Source organism: Cavia porcellus, unplaced genomic scaffold, assembly GCF_034190915.1.
Source record: "Cavia porcellus strain 051 isolate PalLab524CR breed Dunkin Hartley unplaced genomic scaffold, mCavPor4.1 scaffold_1, whole genome shotgun sequence".
Taxonomy (NCBI): domain Eukaryota; kingdom Metazoa; phylum Chordata; class Mammalia; order Rodentia; family Caviidae; genus Cavia; species Cavia porcellus.
In genome coordinates, this window is record NW_026947484.1 from 31,789,330 (window position 1) to 31,809,632 (window position 20,303).

At 32.1% G+C, this 20,303-nt stretch overlaps 1 protein-coding gene across 7 annotated transcripts in view; it reads right to left on the reverse strand.

Annotated features, from left to right (window-relative positions):
- Ralgapa1 (Ral GTPase activating protein catalytic subunit alpha 1) overlaps window positions 1–20,303 on the reverse strand; it is a 240,660-nt gene that overhangs the window by 84,950 nt on the left and 135,407 nt on the right. For all 7 annotated transcript variants that reach the window (XM_063246661.1, XM_013154645.3, XM_013154647.3 and 4 more), the window contains 5 exons: window positions 15,800–15,858; window positions 13,046–13,154; window positions 10,142–10,252; window positions 8,652–8,720; window positions 238–372 (listed from right to left, as the gene is read on the reverse strand). In XM_063246661.1, coding sequence (XP_063102731.1) covers window positions 238–372; window positions 8,652–8,720; window positions 10,142–10,252; window positions 13,046–13,154; window positions 15,800–15,858 — 483 coding nt within the window. The remainder of the gene's footprint in view (window positions 1–237; window positions 373–8,651; window positions 8,721–10,141; window positions 10,253–13,045; window positions 13,155–15,799; window positions 15,859–20,303) is intronic.

A 20,303-nucleotide genomic window follows, 5' to 3' on the forward strand; every position in this document is an offset into this window, starting at 1 on the left:
AAAAAGAACAAGTGAAACTGATTCTCTTATTTGACAAAGATCTAATTCAGAATTTTGCAATGAAACAAGAGTGTCCTGTGGAAAGTATTCCTAAATTACCTTTACGTGTTGTGAACCGAATCTTTATTCTTAGAAAATTATTGGCTGTAAAACAATGAAAATGTTATAGTAATTGCTTCTGTAATTTTAAAAAATTTTGGTTACCAAATAAACAATGAAGTAACTAAGGAAGTTTACCTTATAAATACAATTAAGAACCGATTTTTCTGCTTTATCATTTTCTGGTCCTGCAGCATGGACTGGTTGGAGTAGTGTCTTTAGAGGTAAGGCCATGATCCAGTCCAGAAGGCAGAGAAGTAAGGATACTACCAACTGTAACAACAACAAAATCATCGCAATTGCAAACTTGGAAAAGCTTGCTAACACTCAATAATTCATCTTCTTATTTTTCTGTTTCAAAATTCTAATTTAGGAACTATCAGCCCTATGTCCCTAATAATATTTACCTAGATCTAACTGATTTGAACATGTTACATATGAATATCATTATGGTTTTCTGTTTCATATTTCAGGAAAGCATAATGAAATCTTAGGCATACTAAAAACAGGAATGTTAAAAATTAGTTTGAATTAGAACAAAAACACCAAGCTTCAAGACAATTTATAATCAGTGTTGTAGGTATAGTTCAGTGGTAGAGGGCTTGTTTAGAACATGTAAGGCCCATAGTAAGTGTATGTGCATATGTGTATGTGCACACACGCACACACAAGTCAACAGATATCAATTAATCAAACTTATTTTATTGCATAAAGATGGAATAAAAATGAAAGGTTTTGGTCCATAAGTGTATTAATCACTTCTGCCTTTTCTCTGATTTAACAAGACCTCACCAGGAACAAAGGCACACCTATAATTTCCCAAGCTAGGGAGGCCAACAGAAGATCTGTGCAAGTTCAAGGCCACTTACTGAGTTCAAGACCAGCTTAGAACACAATGAAATTTTGTCTCAAAAAAACAAAAAGTTGGACCCAAAACAAAACAAAAACCAAAAAAGCCAAAACTTCACTGAGTATTCTGCCCAAAAGAGTACTTTAAGCAACTTCTGAAATTATTACTTATGTTAAAAAAATGAATTTTTCCACTGCACATTTTTAAACTACTGGAAGCTATGAACAGAAAATAGCCAAACATGGAACAAAAAGGGAAGTATGTACTCTATTGCCTAAAAAAAAAAAAAAAAAAAAATCACAACTAATACTAAGAAAGTAATAATTAGTGCCACAAAAGCAGCAATCAAGTAACAACAAGATACCTGATCATCTTTAAAGACCAACTTTCCAATAAGTTATTTCTGGCCTAAATTTTCTCACACATTCTCCAAAAGAGTAAGAAGCAGTAGACATCACAAAACTTATACATTCTGTAAAACCAGAAAATCAAATATCCAGACTTTAAACTACCTGTAAATAGAAAAATATACAGGTAATCCCATCAAATTTTCTCCACATTTCCCCATTGTATGGATTCATGAAGAGCAAGATTAGTTTGAGAAAAATTGAGAGAAGAAAACAGCTGCAAAGCTGACACTGATTTAAAACTAAGTCAGAAAGAAAAAGTCCATCCAAAGTGTGAGAATATTAAAAAAGTATACTAGTAGATCAGGTTATAAGTAGAGAGAAGGACTGAAAAGACACATACAAGAAAAGTAACATTTAGAAGAGGAAAATGTTAAAATAGAATGGAGAAATATGCTTTGAGAAAAAAAATCCTTTGAAAAACATGCAATGAAAAGAAAAAGAAAAGGGGCAATTCTGGAACTTGCAAAACTTAAAACTGCTAGAATAGGGAACTCGTGAAATAAGAATGTTGTAAACTATCCCAAGCCTTGTTTGCAGAAATGACAACAGCGGTCTTCATCTAATTACTAAAAAAAGAAAACAACAAGGGAATTCCTACTCCAAAACCAACTGGAAAGCATAAGAAAACTAGAATAAAGCATTCTAAATTTATTAAGAATATTTTCAAACAAGCATTTAGAGATACAGGGAGTGGGAAGATTGATCATATTTTAAAACTAAGAAGTACTACAAGATTGTACATGGGGAGGGTAGGAAGGGCTGAAGAGAGGGAAGAGGAATGGGGAAAAAAGAATCAAGTTATATCATGTAAAGGTACAAAAATACTCCATGACGAATGTGATCATTATGTATATCTAAAATGTACCAATAAAGTTTGATTAAAGAAAAAAAGAAATACTACAAGAAGGATAAAACTAGTTTAAGTCAGGAAAATAACTACAAGAGGGGCTGGAGATTTAGCTCAGTGGCATAAGCGCCTGCCTTGCAAGCAGGCAGTCATGAGTTCGATCCCTGGTACCGATAAAAATGAAAAAGACAAAAAAAAAAAAAAAAAAAAAAAAAAAGAAAATAACTACAAGAAAAAAACAAAATCATCTTAATAAATTCAGAATCAAGCTGGGTGCAGGGGTGCACATTTGTAATCCCAGCACTCTGGAAAACTGAGGCAGGAGTACTGCAAAGTTTCAGTCTAGACTGAATCAATTTAGTGACTCCGAGATACTATCTCAAAATGAATAGAAGGCTGAGATGTAGCTCAGTGTAAAGGCCCTACGTTGAATCCCCAGTATCCCATAAAAAACCAAGGTGAGTTGATTTGTTAATGTACAGAAAATGCACAGGAATCAATCTTTTCATTAAATATTACAATGTGCTCTTAAATAATAAACAGAAAAAGGTTAAGAAAAGGAATACAAAGATATTTTAAAAGGTGTACACAAAACATACACATATATGCATGTATAAAACACATGTAAACACTTGAACAAAAGTACAAAACTACAAAATTTCCTGAAAAGAGAAATTTAAAAATAAAAGAACAAAGGAAATATATCACACAGAGAAAATAATAGAAAATGTAATATGGTATGTGTAACAATGATGAAAAACAACAGATCAAAACAGTATTATCAGAATGGGTACAACTTTCTAAAGGAAAACTTCCTGAAGAAAAAAAAGAATTTCAGTTTGTCTAGCAAAGCAACACCCAAGTAAATGCTGTATATAAGACTAATAATGACTAAAAATACACACACAAAGAAAGAAAGGATTAATGAACCAAATCCATAACACTTTTCTGGGCTAAGGATTCAACTACTTGGTAGGACACTCGTCTAGCATGAATGAGGCTCTAGGTTGAAATGGCACAACAAAGTGTATATGTATAGGGGACCCTAAAGGAAGAAACAAGATATTCAGTCTCCCAGCAAGAGGTAAATGAAAACTACATGGTGATACTGGTGTTCACCAAAATTGGCAAAAATTTCAAACATATAACAAATCTATGGTTGAAGCTCTAGTTTGTTGGTAGAACTGATAAAAAAATACTATATATCTGTTTACCTTTTAATCCAGTATCCACTTCTAAAAATATCCTAAAGGCATACCCCAACAATATAGAAATATATACCCAGAAAATTAGACACTTCAGTAGTGTTTGCATTTCCAAAACTTTGAAACAGCCTACATGTATACACACAGAAAAGTAGTTGAATGAACTATGGTACATTCACACAATAGAGTTCTAATCCAATCTAGATGTAAAAAAAGAATGAAAAACTTTATGAATTGATGTATTGTGATATATAGGATACAGTATCAAATGAAAAATCTAAACTACCACCAGGTATGGTGATATATACCTATATCCCAACACTGGGGAGGCTGAGGCAGGAGAAGCTCCACAAGTTTGAGGCTAGCCTGGGCAACATGGTGCATTAAGGACAACCTGAACTACATACTGAGACCCCTTCTGCAAACAAACAAACAAACAAACAAACAACAACAACAAAAAAAACCAGAAACAAAAACTATGTTAACCAAAGGCTAACTAGACTATGTGTAGAAAAAAAAAATAAACATGTATCTATTCAGTTGTGCAAAAATAAGCATAGGATTGTTGACTGGAAAAAAAAAAAAACAAGGACAAGAATGGAAGGAAATAAGAGACCTTATTTCAAATGAATTATATCACATAAAATGAGAATCACGAGCCCATATAGAGATAAAATCAATAGGAAAGAATAAAAGGCCTTTCCTCACAGTATAAAGCTATTAATGAATGTGAAAGGAATGATGGAATTAGGAAATCACCATTTGGTAACTATTACAAAAAATGATTTAGTTAAGTCATCAATGGTTGGAAAACCAGTTAGTAAAAGTTTAAGGAATATCAGGATATTTATACAGTTCCAAAGTATTTTCCTACAAATATCTGTTAATTGGAAAAGGCTGAATAGTAGATTAACAGTGAAACACCTAGAGGACATCACCTTAATCAGCTAAAGCTAGCACCAATCAGTAATGAAAAAAACTGACATCTGTGCTATCTGATATAATGAACAATCTTCTGAGACATTCCTATCAAACATTCGTAACTAAAACTAGTAACAAAAAATAAACACTACTGCTTAGTGATTAAACCACAATGAAATAGCTGGATGTGGTGGCTCACACCTGTAATCCCAGCACTCGGGAGGCTGAGGTGGGAGGATCGTTGCAACTGCATAGCGAGACCCCGTCTCAAAAAACAAACAAACAAACAACAACAAAAAAAACCCACAATGAAATTCAAACCCAAATTATAGGAAATTCTATAAAATATGTGGATAAAAAATGTGGCTACACTTCAAACATGTCAACATCAAGAAATAGGGAAAGACTAATGACATATTCCACACAACAAAAGACCAAGGACAAACCATGACAGAATGCAAAATATGATTTGCAGTTTTCTCTTGCCAAAGAGGACATTATTGAGACCTGGTAGAAACTGGCTAAGACATACAGATTAGATAATATATTGATGCTAGCTTCATAATACTGATAATAATACTGTGGTTGTATCATTCATTACTTGGTTTGTTGAAAAAATCAGTTGCAGAGGTTAATACCCAGAAGACTCTTCTGGGTGATTACTATGATATTGGAGACTATCTGGTTCCTAGGTCTTTTCTCTGGCACTGTTCCCCTGCTCTGCTTCCCAGTTGAATGAATGTAGCAGCTTTGTTCCATCATGTTTATTGGCCATGATGACATTTTTGCCTTTGAGAGCCAGCCAATTATAGACTGAACCCTCTGAAACCATGAAACAGATAACTAAATGTCAGGTACTTTTTTTCTAGTAAAGAGAAAGATGACTAACAATAAAAAAATTATTTTGAAGTTGAAATGATGCATTTAGAATACTTATTGCCACGTACCCATACATGATTTAAAACAAAAACAAAAACAAAACATGTAAGCTGGGCATGGTGGCACATGCCTGTAATCCCAGCACTTGGGAATTTGAAGAAAGAGGATTGCCACAAGTTTGAGGCAAGCCTGGGCTACATAGTGAGTTCAACACCAGCCTGCCCTGCATAGTGAGACCTTGTCTCAATCCTTCACCGCACTGTAAAATCCAAAACCAAAACAAACTGACCATATAAATGTTTTCACTTTGTTGCATTTCTTTTTAAGATTAAGACTGTATTTATCAATACTGATGAAGTATTTTAGAAATCTAAAAACTTGTGCCCCATACAAAATATGACTCATATTCTTAAAGATCTGAGGTTAAGATAAGGAACTATAAGAAATTTTAATGCCAGGATTGAGAAATGACTCTATACTATGGCCTGCATAACAAGATTGAAAGTTCCTAGATAGAGAATAAAATAATAATTCAACATTTCTGTCTTATGCAATGCACAAGTTTCTAATAAAACAATACTCAAAGTGACTCAAAAGAAAAAAAGTATTTGGATTCAATACAGAAGAGAAAAATAATGAAGTTATGTAATGTTCCCAATACATTGCATAGAAAGGACAGTCAGACATTTTAAAGCTGTTTAGAGCAATAGAATAGTGTATTTAGAAAATACAAAGAAACCTGTTATCAGTCCAAGAAAGATGGGGCAAATCATACTGAATGATGACTCCGCATTAAGTGTATATATAATTTCAAAAAGGTACATTGAATAGTATTATTTTTATATGATTGAGTAAAAGTATTAACTCAAACCTGCTTTTATTTGTTTCTACTGATCTGTATATGAATGAATGATAAAATCTGAGACCAGGAAGTATTTGGGAGATTATTAATCTTCCCTTCTGTGTGTATACTCTTCTGGACCTGGTCTTGTATCTCTTCCACTAGTCTTTTTGGTCATTTTTACTGAATTTTCCTTTGCTTGCTTTTTCATTATTATTCTTCCTTGTGCTTATTTTGGTATTTTTTCTCACACAACAGTCTCTCCTAAAGCAATCTCATATAAGCCCAAATCTTAATACTACTCATGTGCTAAGAATGCTAGTATTTTTAGTTCCAGCCTCAAATTTTCTAGTCAGGTCTCTTGGCTGGTGGTTTCCATCTGGATGTTAGTCCTTCAGGGCACAAAAACTGAAATCCACTTTTTTCTAACAATTCTGATTTTTTTCATCATCATTTCCTTGACTGTGGATTCCACGTTATGAATATCTGTTCTCTATTCCTTTTGCCTTAGTGCAGAATGTCATCAATTCTTGCAGAAATTATTGTGATCACAATTACCATATTATTCCATTTAATTTTACTTTCATAATTTTATAAAACTGTAAAATTTCATCCATATTTTATCATGCACTGTAGCCCTTCATAACTTGGCTCTTTGATCTCTCAAATTTTATATTTCCTTCTTAATCACACATTTCATATTCTATAATATGGAACTGGTTCATATTTCCCCAAAATACATCATTCTGTTTTATACCTCCGTGACTGTACATAGGCTATTTTCTCTATTTGGAATAACATTATGGCTCCACTTCTTGTCTCTATTTATGTAGTAAACCCTACTTACCCTTACAGAAGTTTCTGATTAACATGCCCTCACCTCTTTAATAGTTAAATTACTTCTTCTTCCATGGTATTTTATATACATTAACATAGGCAAAAGAGTGCTTATTACATTGCATTGCCTCACTTATCTCTCTAATCTTAAAATTCTTTGAGAGCAGAAACTATCTTATTTATCTATGTTTAATTTAGTGCAACAGATTATCACAGATTTACTTTAAGATCAATAAATGTTTAGTTAATTAAGTAAACAAGGGAAAAACTTTTTCATCATAATAGCTAGGTCTTTGTAAGCCAAAAATGATAACAGAAGGACACAGCCAATTCGTTTTTCTAATAGTGTTAAGGTACTAGATTTAGAATTTTTGACTTTAACAGACTAAAATGAAAGACTCTGGGATGAAAATGGAGCACAGACTGAACATCCCTAATCGAAATATCTAAAATCTAAAATCCAAAATGTCATCAGTGTCAACATGATGCCATAAATGGAAAATTCTATGGTAGACCTCACAGGAAGGGTTACAATTCAAATGCAGGTATGTTAAAAATAGTCTAAAAAATTATCTTAAGGCTATGTGGGTAACGTATATAGGAAAGATAAATGAATATCTAATAATTACATGCAAATATTTTTTAAAAGCTTCTAGTCCCAAGCATTTCAAATAAAAGAGGAGACTCAGTCTCTTTTAAAGCTGAAGAATATCTTTGCCATGAACTATGCCAAATGAGATTTAAACCGAATACAAAGGGGAAAAATAAAAAATTCTAAAGTAAATCGATGAAATCAGTGATATAAAAGACACTGAAGAAACAAGTGTATGTATCCAAGCAAAACAACTTGAAACAGTAACAGAAATGTAACCATGCAATTAAGCACTTTAAATGGTGCAAATGCAGAATTAAAACTTTAATGTGAACTTTTAATGTAAAGCCACATGTGGATTAAGCTATTCAAATAGCAGAGATCTACTTTCCACATGGGTACATAATGTCTAATATAAAATAAAAAAAATTAGAAGACAGATGAACAAAAAGGAAAATGGAATCATCGTGAAAAAACAGAAACAAACTCAGTGATGACTACAGATATTAGATTTAGCACACAGACATTAAAACAATTATAATAAATATGTTAAAGAGTCTTCAAAAGAAAATTCATGTAAGATGAAGAAATGCAGAATTTCAGGCAAGATATGAAAATCTATAAAATGAAAACACAAAGAAACTCTAGAAAAGACAAATACAAGCTGAAATAATAAAGTGGCTCTCATAATAATAAATTTACAATGGTAAATCCAGAGTTTGTAGAACTTTTTCATGGACATAGAGAATGACTTTTCCTAAGTGACTAGCTCTACATATTATGCGTACTTTGCTTACTGGAAATATCTTTACTTTCTACCAGTAATAGCTATACAAAGACAAGTGGATGGTTTCAGTGATGCTGAATTCCTCACAAGTAATAGTCTCCATTATAATTTGACTGGATATAATAAAATAATTATTAAGTGGGTAAAATGTTCTCCAAGGTTCCTTAAAGTCCTGAAATTCAAAAACTTTATCAAATAAACATGAAACTTGAACTAAAATATAATATAGCATATATAATATACATGAATAATGGAAATATAGTTCTCACTATAACTGTGAATGCAAGATGAATTTTTATCATGTAAATATCTTTGAAAATGTGAAATACAAGTATTTTAAGCTAGATACCAACATATTAGATAGCAAACAAACTTTAAATTACCCTCTTGTCCAATTCGTAAGATGAGGCTTCTGTACTTGGCAAAAGATGAGTGATAGTGGCTATTAGGATCTACAGGCAAGACAAATGAGTAAATAAATGAGTGCAAAATAAAGTAATGATACATCTTAAAGTTAGCTGTTATATGCCAAAATAAAATCTATTGCTACAAATTTATCCTAAGGACATTATCTAAATACCTATACTTTAACCTAACATACATTGTTTAAGTAACTTAATAAGTAAGCTTTTTGGGGCTGGGGATTTAGCTCAGTGCCATAAGCGCCTGCCTTGAAAGCAGGCAGTCGTGAGTTTGATCCCTGGTACCGATAAAAATGAAAATAAGTAAACTTTTTAAGTATATTTAACTGTCAATCATTTAAAGTTCCCAAGTATAGACTCAAAATTACATATACATGTTCTGTCAAGTATAATTTCATCCTAATTCAATTCATGGAAATGAATCAATATATATAAACACATAGATAATTGTCAAGATATTAAAAGATACAATTAAGAGTTTATAAAAATCACTGTCACAGTATCAGCCCAAGAAATCCATTCTATTGTCTTTCCAGATTCCAATATATAAAGGTTGAGTATCTGAAATCTAAAATTTGAAATGTTTCAAAATCTAAAACATTTGGAGTGCTGACATAACAATCAAAAAATTTTCGATTTTGGAATGTAAAATGCTCAACTGGTAAAAATCTAGGCAAATATTCCTGAATCCATAAACCTCCAAAATCTCAAATTCTTCAGCTAAGGGACATTCAACCTGTATATGTAAATATATGCTTTGGAAAAAAAAGGAGGTTTTCTTTTTTAATTTGCAAATTTATCAGTACATGTATGCAGAACACAATGATTACATTCATTGTGGGATGTTGGTACATGTATATAAAATATCTTAATTCTTTTTATATTCCCTCTTTTTCTCCCTGTAGTTACTGAACCTTTCATCTCTTGGGTCCCTTTCCATTTTAATCTGTAACATATATGCAGATATTATATAAATAAATGTTAGACAGAGACATGTGAAATAATAATAAAGATGTTATTAAAATGGAAGAGCCAGGCATGGTGGCACATGCCTGTAATTCCAGCACTTAGGAGACTGAGGCAGGAGGATTGCCACAAGTTTGAGGCTACATAGTGAATTCAACACCAGCCTGAACTATGTGATGAGACTCTTAATGTCTCAAAAAAAGGGTAGGGGGATCTATTCTCGCAACTGGTTGGTCTCATTCAGTGTTTATGTATGTGTTAAAAATGTATTAGAATAAATTTTTGATGTGTTTTTATTTTACATTTTTACAAATTGATTGGATCCATTAAGTAGAAAGTTCTTCTAAATATACCTTACATAAAATCTCAAATAGCTCATAAGGAAAAAAAATTTTATGTCTTCTGAAAAATATTTTTTATTCAAGGCATACAAATCTAAGACTCTTTCACAAGGTTATAGGAAAAATAATTAAGAAATTACTTACTTGAATAATTTTCAAGGGAGAATCAGGTTGATAAATCTGAAGTCTAGGTACGTAATGAACCAGCATGTGAAGCATGTTACAAGCTACATGGGCAACCATCTTATTAGTAAACTGCAATAATGATAACAAAGAAAATCACTGTTAAAATTTTAAATTTTTTTTAAAAATTAATTTTATTGGTATTCTTTTGATATACATAATAATCATTCATCCTAGGGGATTTGTACCTGTACATAATATATTTTGACTCTTCTTTTTCTCCTATTCCCCTAGTGTCCCTTCAACGCTTCTTATTTACCAAAGCAAAAATTTTAAATTCAAGACATATTTCTTTTTGTCATACACATTTATGAATGTTTAAAATATTATTAGAAAGATAAATCTTCAGAGAAAAAATAAAATCATGACATATTTCTTAAGAAACATAAAGCTGGAGTTTTTCTTTGTAATATTTGACTGTCCTTATTAAACATTTACTACATTTCCAGTTACCTGGATTTCGGCATTATTCTTATTATCAATCTTTCTTGTGATACTGGGGAATGAAACCCAGAGCCTCCCTGTACCAGCCAGGTAAGAGATCCACCACTGAGTTATATTTTCAGACATTTAAAATTTATTCTTTGTAACGTTTTTAAATTAAACTTTTAAACCACTGCTCTGATCCTAGCATTCTCAATGTTTAAAACTCTTAAATGACTCTCCAAGAACATAAAATCAAACTTTTTGATACTTATTCATTTCTAGTTCTCACCTATTTTTTAAACTCTAACAAAATGTCCCAAAGTCTTTTTTGAAAATTAAGTCAAGGGGATCTCTGTTTCCTTTGAACTCAGCAGTTTACAGACATTATTCATTGAATACTCTCAGCTTTCTATATTTTATAACTCATTTTAAAATTTTTTCACTTATATTACTCTCCAGAAGCTAGTAATACATGTTTTAATCTCATTGTTCTTCACTTTGCCTAGCCAAGTGCTTCAAACAGTACATTGAAAAATGTCAAGAAAATATATTATTAAAATATTTGTAAGATAAATTTATGTTTAGAGTATTAAACAGATAATGAGAACTAAAATTTTAAAGAAAAAATATTGTGTATCCTTTTATTAAAAATACTCATTTGCAAGGATAACCAAAAATAGTCAATACAGAAATTTTAAAAATTGTTACAGAGAGCTGGGGATATAGCTGAGTGGCACATGCCTGCCTGACAAGTGTGAGGTGATAAATTCAATCTCCAGTACCAAAACAAACATACATACATACATTACAGTAAAAGACCTACTGCCATTAATCCTTAAAATATAATTCCGCTTGCTTCAGACACATTTATCTTATTTTTTTCTGCCTTTTATCTCTGTTCTGTTTTGGGGTTTTTTTTTGCTTTTTGTTTCTTTGTGACAGTTTCATCACATAGTTTAAGCTGGCCTTGGCTCTTGCTACTTTCTGAAGAAGTTCTGGAAGTCTTTTTTGTGAGTATCTTTAGTTGCTCTATCATAACCACATCTATGACCAAAATTGATACAAAATGTTTACCTTTTATAATCATTTTGACTTTGGGGAAGAGTCAGGGTGACATGCTGCCCGATATGATGGATGAGTATATACTGTGATGTTTTTACAAGCTTGTGTTTCTGTTGGGTGACAGTTGGTGGCAGCATTTACCGTATTTTTAGTCATATCTTGTAAGGACACCCATGAAAGTGATTTTCAGAATGGCTTTTTGTAAAGACACTCAAGAAAGGATTTTCAGAGTATCTTCAGACAGTGGCGAGAACAAGTGGGAAAAGTGAAGACTATTTTGAGGGGGACTAATATTTTAGGGGAATGAATATTTTACTACAATATCCTTTTTTTTTAAATTTAAAGATTCACTGTATATTTTACAGGCAAGATGGCATACTCCTGTAATTTCAGAGCTTGGGAGGCTGAAACAAGAGGACTCCACAAATTCAATCAAGGCCTGCCTGAACTATAAAGTAAGACACTGTCTCAAAAAAAATCAAAGATTTGCTGTATATTTAGACCATTCCTTATATTCATATGCATTCTGTATAGTAAGATTATTATATAATTTTATTTTAGCTAAAAAGAGAGATGCTAAGAGAATGAGGAAGTCAAAAGTTGAGCAGGGTATGGTGCTGCGTCCCTGTAATCCTAGCATTTGGGGTTTTTAAAAAATTTTATTTTAAAGAGAATAAAACAAAAGAGGACAGAACAAAATCAGAACAAAACAATGTAAGCAATACAGCACTTCACAAGACCACTGGATATTAACAGTAGCTACCACAATGTCTCTTTTCTTTGAAACAGTTGAGCATACCTTCACATACAATAATATCAAACATAACAAAATAGTATAAAACCATTCAAGAGAAATCCTAGCATTTGAGAAGCTGAGGCAAGAGGATCACAAATTCAAGGCCAGCCTGGGCTACAAAGTGAGTTCAAGGACAGCATGAACTACATAGTATGGCCCGTCTCAAAAAAGAAAAATAAAAAATCTGTAAGTTGAATAGTCCCCAAATTTAGGAAGTAATAAAAATTAAAAAGTTACAAGAATACTAGTTAAAAAAACTTCAAGAACCTGTGTTTTAAGTGACCAGTTTCCTTTTTTGAAGGAAATATACACATGCATACACATATACATATACACTTTTTCATATATAGGAATGAAACTAAGTATATAAAAAATTCAGATAAAAATCATCCAAAAAATGCCCTAAGTCTGAAGGTGGCATCATTCTTGAGAGCTGGGATCAAAGTAATAATCTAACAATAAAATAATAAAAATATTTACTATAAGTGCATTATTCTATGAGATCATGATATATAATCATCCTTGCCAAAAAATAATTGCATTTGAACTACCTTATTATGTCATTATACAGTTTTTATTACCTTTAAGGAAACACAAATTACATTCAGAGCTTCTTTAATTTGAGGATGATGAGAATCATGGACTAGCTCTTCACAAATCCAAATACCTAAACTGCAAAGTGCTACACATCTGCAAAAAAGGCAACCAACACAGATAAAAATAAAAATGAACTAGTTTTTAACTACCACTACAACCAGTCAACTGATAGAATGAACATGCACTATTAAAGACAAGTAATGACATTACACACTAGCTTGTGATTAGGGAGAAGAAAGTAGGAAGAAAGAACAACCCCCAAATTTAAAATCTAACTTTCTATTATAATTTACCACCAACATCATGTGCTGGGCTAATACACAGCAACTTTCTAATAAATCCATGTTAATAAACTGGTATTTCCAGAAGTTTTCCCAAATAAATATGCAACCTGCTTTCAAAAGGAAAAGTATAATTTTATTGATAAAGGTAAAATGAACTTCAGTCAGAATCTTTTGTAATCCTTCAATTAGCCAAATTCTTTATAAAACAAATCAAGAACACAAAACTTTGTTCAATTTATAAAAAGAATTCCATCAGAAATAGAAATTGTAGAAATGAAAAACCATACAATTGTTCTCTCCATAAAGGGTTAACATTCTAGCATTCTAGTATATGTGAGGGATCCACATAATTTTTTTTTCCATATTGATATTCCTGACAAATTTGGCGGAATGCTAACTTCTAGAATCACACATTCCACAAATAATTTTTCACCAGGAGCACAGCAGATTAGCAGGTTGTAAGTACCTCCTTTCAATGTAGAGTGTTGATGCCACTACATTGTTAACTATCAAACTGCCAGAGAATCTTCAAACTAAAGTTTATTGCTTTATCTCTTCCCCAATTTGTTCACTCTTAAGTCCTGTATATTTGTACATCTAAATAATGAAATTCAGGCTTAGCAATGGAAGTACCTGCAATCCTAAAGCAACACTACAGTAAAGCAAAGCAAAGCTCTCTTAAGTATTTAGCTAACTAAAAGCAGAGTTCAGTAGTACACAGGCTGGACAGTTTTGTTGTAACAAAGGGGTAAGAACAAGATGTTTTTGTTTATGTGTATATGTAGGGTTTCCTGCATTCCTCAAACTGCTAAGTAATTGAGATTACCGGCATCTTAGCTCAACTGTCTGCTCCTGCTCAGATTTCAGGATTTAGGCTTTTTAAAAAAATTAAAAAAGTTGTAGGAAAACAATCTGAGATAATGATTATGTCCTACTTTTGGAGTTGTTCCATCTTCTTGAAAACAAGTTGTAATGTTAGTGATTCCTCTCCTCAGTCACCTCTATGCAGCCATGTTTTAGGCTTCCATATTCACTTAAGAGTTGAGATCAATTTTTAATAAAGGCAGAAGATTTAATTTCATTACCTCTATTTGCCAATTTAGTTGTGCTGCTTGTTAGGTAACAATCATGGTTTTGTCACATCTGAGAGACAGTACAAGTTACTTAAATACTCTGGGCTCTAGTTTCTTGTAAAAAGGAAGATAAAAATTATGGACTCCAATTTCTTGTAAAAAGGAGGATAAAAATTATAAGTATCTTATAGAGCTGTTATAAAACTCATATCTAGCACACAGAAAGACTAATAAATGCTGGCTTTGAGTTTAATAAATATTAGGTTATTAGCATTGATTTCTGGCTAGCAAAATTCAAAGAGTGCTTCCATTAATCTTTCAGAATTGTGGTGAGGACTAAATAAAATAAACATTGTAGGAAAATCATTGTAAATTTAAATGAAATTAGTGTGAAGGAAGAATCTATTCAGAGAGATTTGTTTTTAGTTAACTTATTTATCATGTGAAAAGAACCTATAATTATATTAGTAAAAACTGGAGTTCTCATGTAACTAAACAGTTCATTTTACAGCACTTTTACTTGCCAGAAAAAAGTAAGTTTAAACTAGAATTACAGTATAAACAGTAAAAGCTAGTATTTGTACTTTTTGAACTCCAGATTAATAAACATGTACATGATTGGTAAGCAGGACTTTTCACTGAGGTCGAAGAGTACTATAGCAGCAGACTAATGCTGAGGCTGATATTATACTGTTAAAAATAACATCAAAAAATATAAAAAAGAATTTGATGTTTTGGGTAAGAGAAGAAAACCTGCTCATTTATATCTTGATCATTTTGGGGTTATTTACTAAAACAAAATGTGAGTCTTCAATTCTCAAAACATAAAAAGGAGGAAAAAGGTGTAAAAATCTTACTACTAAGGGCCAGGGATATAACTCAACAGCACTTCACCTGCCTGCCAAGTGTGAGGTTGTGAGTTCGATTCCTTGGACCCTCTCACAAAAAAAGACAAAAAGTTAATTAATTAAAAAAACTTATTATTTGTATTCTATTACAATTATGATCAATTAAAATATACTTTTTTCTTAGCTACATTACTTTCTACAATAATATTTTACTGTAATTTAATTTAACACACACTCATTCAGCACCTGCTACACTGTACAGAGACAATGATAAATATCTGAATAGAGGCAAAATATACTTAAGTAAAATGAAAGAAACTTTTAAGGTACAGTGGGTAATGAAAAAAGTAACAAGTCTTTTTAATGAAACAATATGTACTCATAAGAATATTTGATCATTCAAGTAATTTAAACTTATAGTTTTAAGATGGTTTTCACGTGTACAACCTAGAGTGCTATAATAATTTAATCAACTTCCAAAATAAGACTCCAAACACAGAATAGTTACATTAAATCTAAAATATGTGACTTACCGTGCAGGACCAGAGGGCTCATCTCTTGCTGAGCTTAATACAGTTTTGATTATAAGTTCCTAAAATAAAAGGAAAGAGTTAATAGCAATGAGAAAGATTTTCTTTACTAATTCAACAAACATTTATTAAGATGGCCACTCCAGGGTAGTCACTGTGCCAAGTATTACAGGCCCAATACTTAAGTGAAACAGTCTGTTTCCACATATATACATTCAGTAAAGAATCTGAATTATTTGTCAAAGTAGCTAAATAAATATAACAATTTGTAAAATTTATTACCAAATAGGTTCAAAAATAATCTTTTGTTCTGGATTAGAAGAATAGTAAAGACTCATTATAAGACAGCTAATTAAAACAGAATAGCTCACAGATATCTACATCCTTTGATAACTGAGAATAGCATTTAGAAGTCAGACCTGGGTGGTGTCAATGGTAAATTCTATTAAACATTTAAAGAATAACTAGCAGGGCATGTGGCACATCCCTGTAATCCTAGCACTTGGGAGACTGAGGCAGGAGATTCACTGAGAATTCTGCAAAGAGAGCTCAAGGCCAGCCTGAATGGTATGTAGTGAGACACTGTCTGAAAAAGATTAAAACAAAAAAATTAACACCAACATTTGTCAAACTCTCCCCAAAAACTGAAGAGATATGTTTCTAAATTCATTTTATGAGGCCACAATTTCTTAACAAATTCAGATAAAAAAATTATAGGCTACTATCTAGATGAACATATATACAAAAAATCTTCAGTGAAATACTGGCAAACCAATTTAACCAGCACACTGAAAAGGATCATATACCATGATCATACAGAATTTATTTGTGAAATGCAAGGATGGTTCAATATACATAATAAATGTAACAGAATGAAGAACAAAAGTCTGGTTATTTTAATAGGTTTAGAAAACACAATATCCTTTCAGGATAAAAATTCTCAAAAAATTAAGATATGGAAGGAATGTTTCTCAACATAACAAAGGCCACAGAGTCCAGAGTTGACATCAGAATCAAATGCAAAAAGCTGAAAGCTTTCTCTACATCAGTACAAGCACAAGGACCACTCGCCACTTTCAGTGGAAGTCTTGCCCAGAGCACAGTAATCTCCCGAAGTCACTGAGTTACCCTGGTTGGGCTAAAATATATGATCCATAGTGCTGGGATTACAAGTGTGCACCACTATGCCTGAATAAGATCTTTTTAAAGGCTGAATGATTTCTCATTTTGTATGTGTGTGTGCATATGTGAATATAAGACATTTTCTTTATGACATTTAGTGGAGATTTAAATTTTTTGGTGGAGATTTAAATTTTTTTTCATATCTTACCTAATATGAATAATACTGAGGTGGACATAGGAATACATGTATCTTTTGGCAGACTGATCATATTTCCTTTTGATGTACCCAGAAGTGAAAATGCTTTGGATAGGATGGACATTTTAACAATATTAATTCTTCCAGACCACGAACACAGAATACTTCATTTATTTGTATCATTTTGAATCTCTTTCATCAGTGTTTTGTAGTCTTCACCTCTTTGGTTAAATTTATTTCTAAATATATTATTGTTTTTGATGAATCTCACTTATCTGTGGACTTAATAATAGTAATTGTAAGGGGTTAAGGGCTGGGTGAAAAGGAGAAATGTTAGGAAAGGGTACAAAGTTTCAGCTATGCAGATTGGATAAAGTCTGGATAAAGTGTCCACATACTCATCATAATTAACAATACTGTAGCATATACTTGAAATCCTAGTGCTAAGAGAGTACATCTTTCTTATTCTCATTAATCATCTACCAAAAAAGGTAATTTGTGTAAACTGAAGAGTATATGACTTAGCTTGACAATTACTACAAATTATTATTGAAACACTATGTTGTATATAATAGGTTTTTAGTCACATAAATTTACTAATCATTATGGGAGGTCCAACATAGTGAGGAGACCATAAAAAGACACCTTATCAGTCTTCTTTCTCCAGTGCTCCAGACCCAAAATAGATTTCCTGCCTTTCCTTCCTGCTCACACCAAAGGCACTCTAATCCCTAGATAAAAATGTCACTGTCACTTCTGCTCACTGTCACTTGCTAGTTTAGCACTATCACAGTGAGAGTTAACATAAGCAGCCTCCCAGCCCTTTGTCTATCAAGCGAGCCTCTACATTTCTCCACAGCCTCTCCTTTGCCCACTCATTAAAGGCCTTCACCTCTTACTCTGTTTCCTCATCACTCTCATTTTCTCCACACTCTTTCAGATTGAGTGCCAAAAAATAATCAGTATATTTTTGTATATAATTTTGTCAATTTTACTTTAACAAAGCTGAAAGAAAAGCCAGCCTCTTCTTTGATGATTTATAAAGTATGATAATACATGCATTTAGGGAAGAGTTCTAGATATTTAAGTTGAATAAACAAAATGTTCAAGAGGGTAAAGAACAGAAAATACAACTACAGGATATCGAGGTGAGTATATGTTTAGCAGACAAAACATCCTAGTTTATTAAGGAATCAGAATACTTACAGAAATAAAAAGTGAATAAAAATAGATCTGTGTAAGATAACTCACTGGTACCATATTTACCTAGAATGTGTAAGACTATGGGTTCAATCTCCAGTAACTCCCACCCCAAATCTATCTAAAATAAGCCACATTTAGGAAGGTCAGAAATATCAAAAAGGTTAAATACCATAGTAGCCAAACAGAACAAGAATGACACTAGATTTCATAACTAAGAATTGGTTACTGATTTTTAAATCACCCATACTTATACTAAGTAAGCATTTATTGGCCATTTAGCAGTTTTCAATTTATCTTTATAAATTAAGCACCTAGCGCAGTGGCTAGCAATTAAGTTACCTAGAATATATCTACTGTTCAAGCTTAAGAACTTTCTATGTCATAGACTCTGCCAACTGCAGATATTAAGAAGATAGGTAAGCCATGTACTTATCCTTAAAAAAATGTACAGTTTAAGAAGGGAGGCAGATTTGTAAACAATGAAAATATAAGATCGTGTGATATGCTAGGCAACTCTATAGACAGCACAAATATATAGCTGCCAAGAGACTATAGTAAAGGAAAAAAGGAAGGACTACTAATAGATTTGAGCTTTTTTGGGGGGTGGTAAAAAAAAGTTCTAATATTAACAGTGGTGAGCAAACACTTTGGCAAAAAGCCATAAATGACTTAATAAAGAGCTGGCTTCATTAAAAACATGAAATGTAAATATAACAAAAATGCTCTGTAACTTTTCCATTAAATATTCGTTTTCTAACTAAGAACAATTACAATGTTAATGGTTTTTGCTTTCTTCATCAGTATCAGCATTTTGCTTTCTTCAGAAACATTAAAAATTTATTTCTGATCTTAGAGGCTTTTTTCTCCCCCAAAAATTGGTATTATTTTTTTAAAAATCACTTTAACCATTATTGCCTATACATCAGTCAAAAGACAGAAATACAAACATATAGGCTAGGCTAATCCCTAATTAACTCAAAACTGCCTAGGGGTGGGGATTTAGCTCAGTGGCATAAGCGCCTGCCTTGCAAGCAGGCAGTCGTGAGTTCGATCCCTGGTACCTAAAAAGACAAAAAAAAAAAAACCTGCCTGAGCAACTTAAAACAATTACCATGATACTTGGCCCTTATTAACTTGTAAAAATAAATCAAAGCTCATGAAGAACAAAGGGAAATCAGTATAGTTTTTATTAAAATATCATTGCAAATCTTCATTTTCACATATGATTTTATCTATGAAATCACATTCACTTAACAAAAGATTTCTGAATATATATCATTTGCCAAACAAGCTGTTAGGGTATGAAGACATAGCAGTACATAGGACAGCATGGTGTTATCTGTCTAAAGCAGAAGTTAGGCACTGAACAAAAAATTATAAGTATGATCAATGTTACAAAAAGAAATAAGGATACTAAAAAAATGGTACCACTTGGCATACATTGATTGGATTGAAAAACTTTAGAGAAAGCAAGTTCAAAAAAAAATCATCGTAATCCTAAAGGAAAACAACTTCCAACCCAGAATGATGTACGCTGTCCTTCAAAATGGATGGAGAAATAAGTTACTTCCACAACAAAGAACAGCTGAAGAACTTCATGATCACCACACCAACCCTGCAAACAATACTGAAAGACATTCTAGACAGACATAGGAAAAAACCACTAAGCAAGGCAAACAAACAATTGAAAGATAAAGAATCAACAGCAGAAAGATAACATGTCAAAACTAAAACAAGATATATATATATATATATATATATATATATATATATCAGTTATAACCATTAATTTAAATGGCCTCAATTCACCAATTAAAAGAAACAGACTGGCAGAGGGGATCAATAAACAACGTCCAACCACATGCTGTCTATAAGAAACTCATCTAACCCAAAGGGAAACTCATAGACTGAAAGTCAAAGGATGGAAAATAATACTCCATGCAAGAGGAACCCAAAAAAATCAGGGGTAGCTATTCTGTTTGCAGA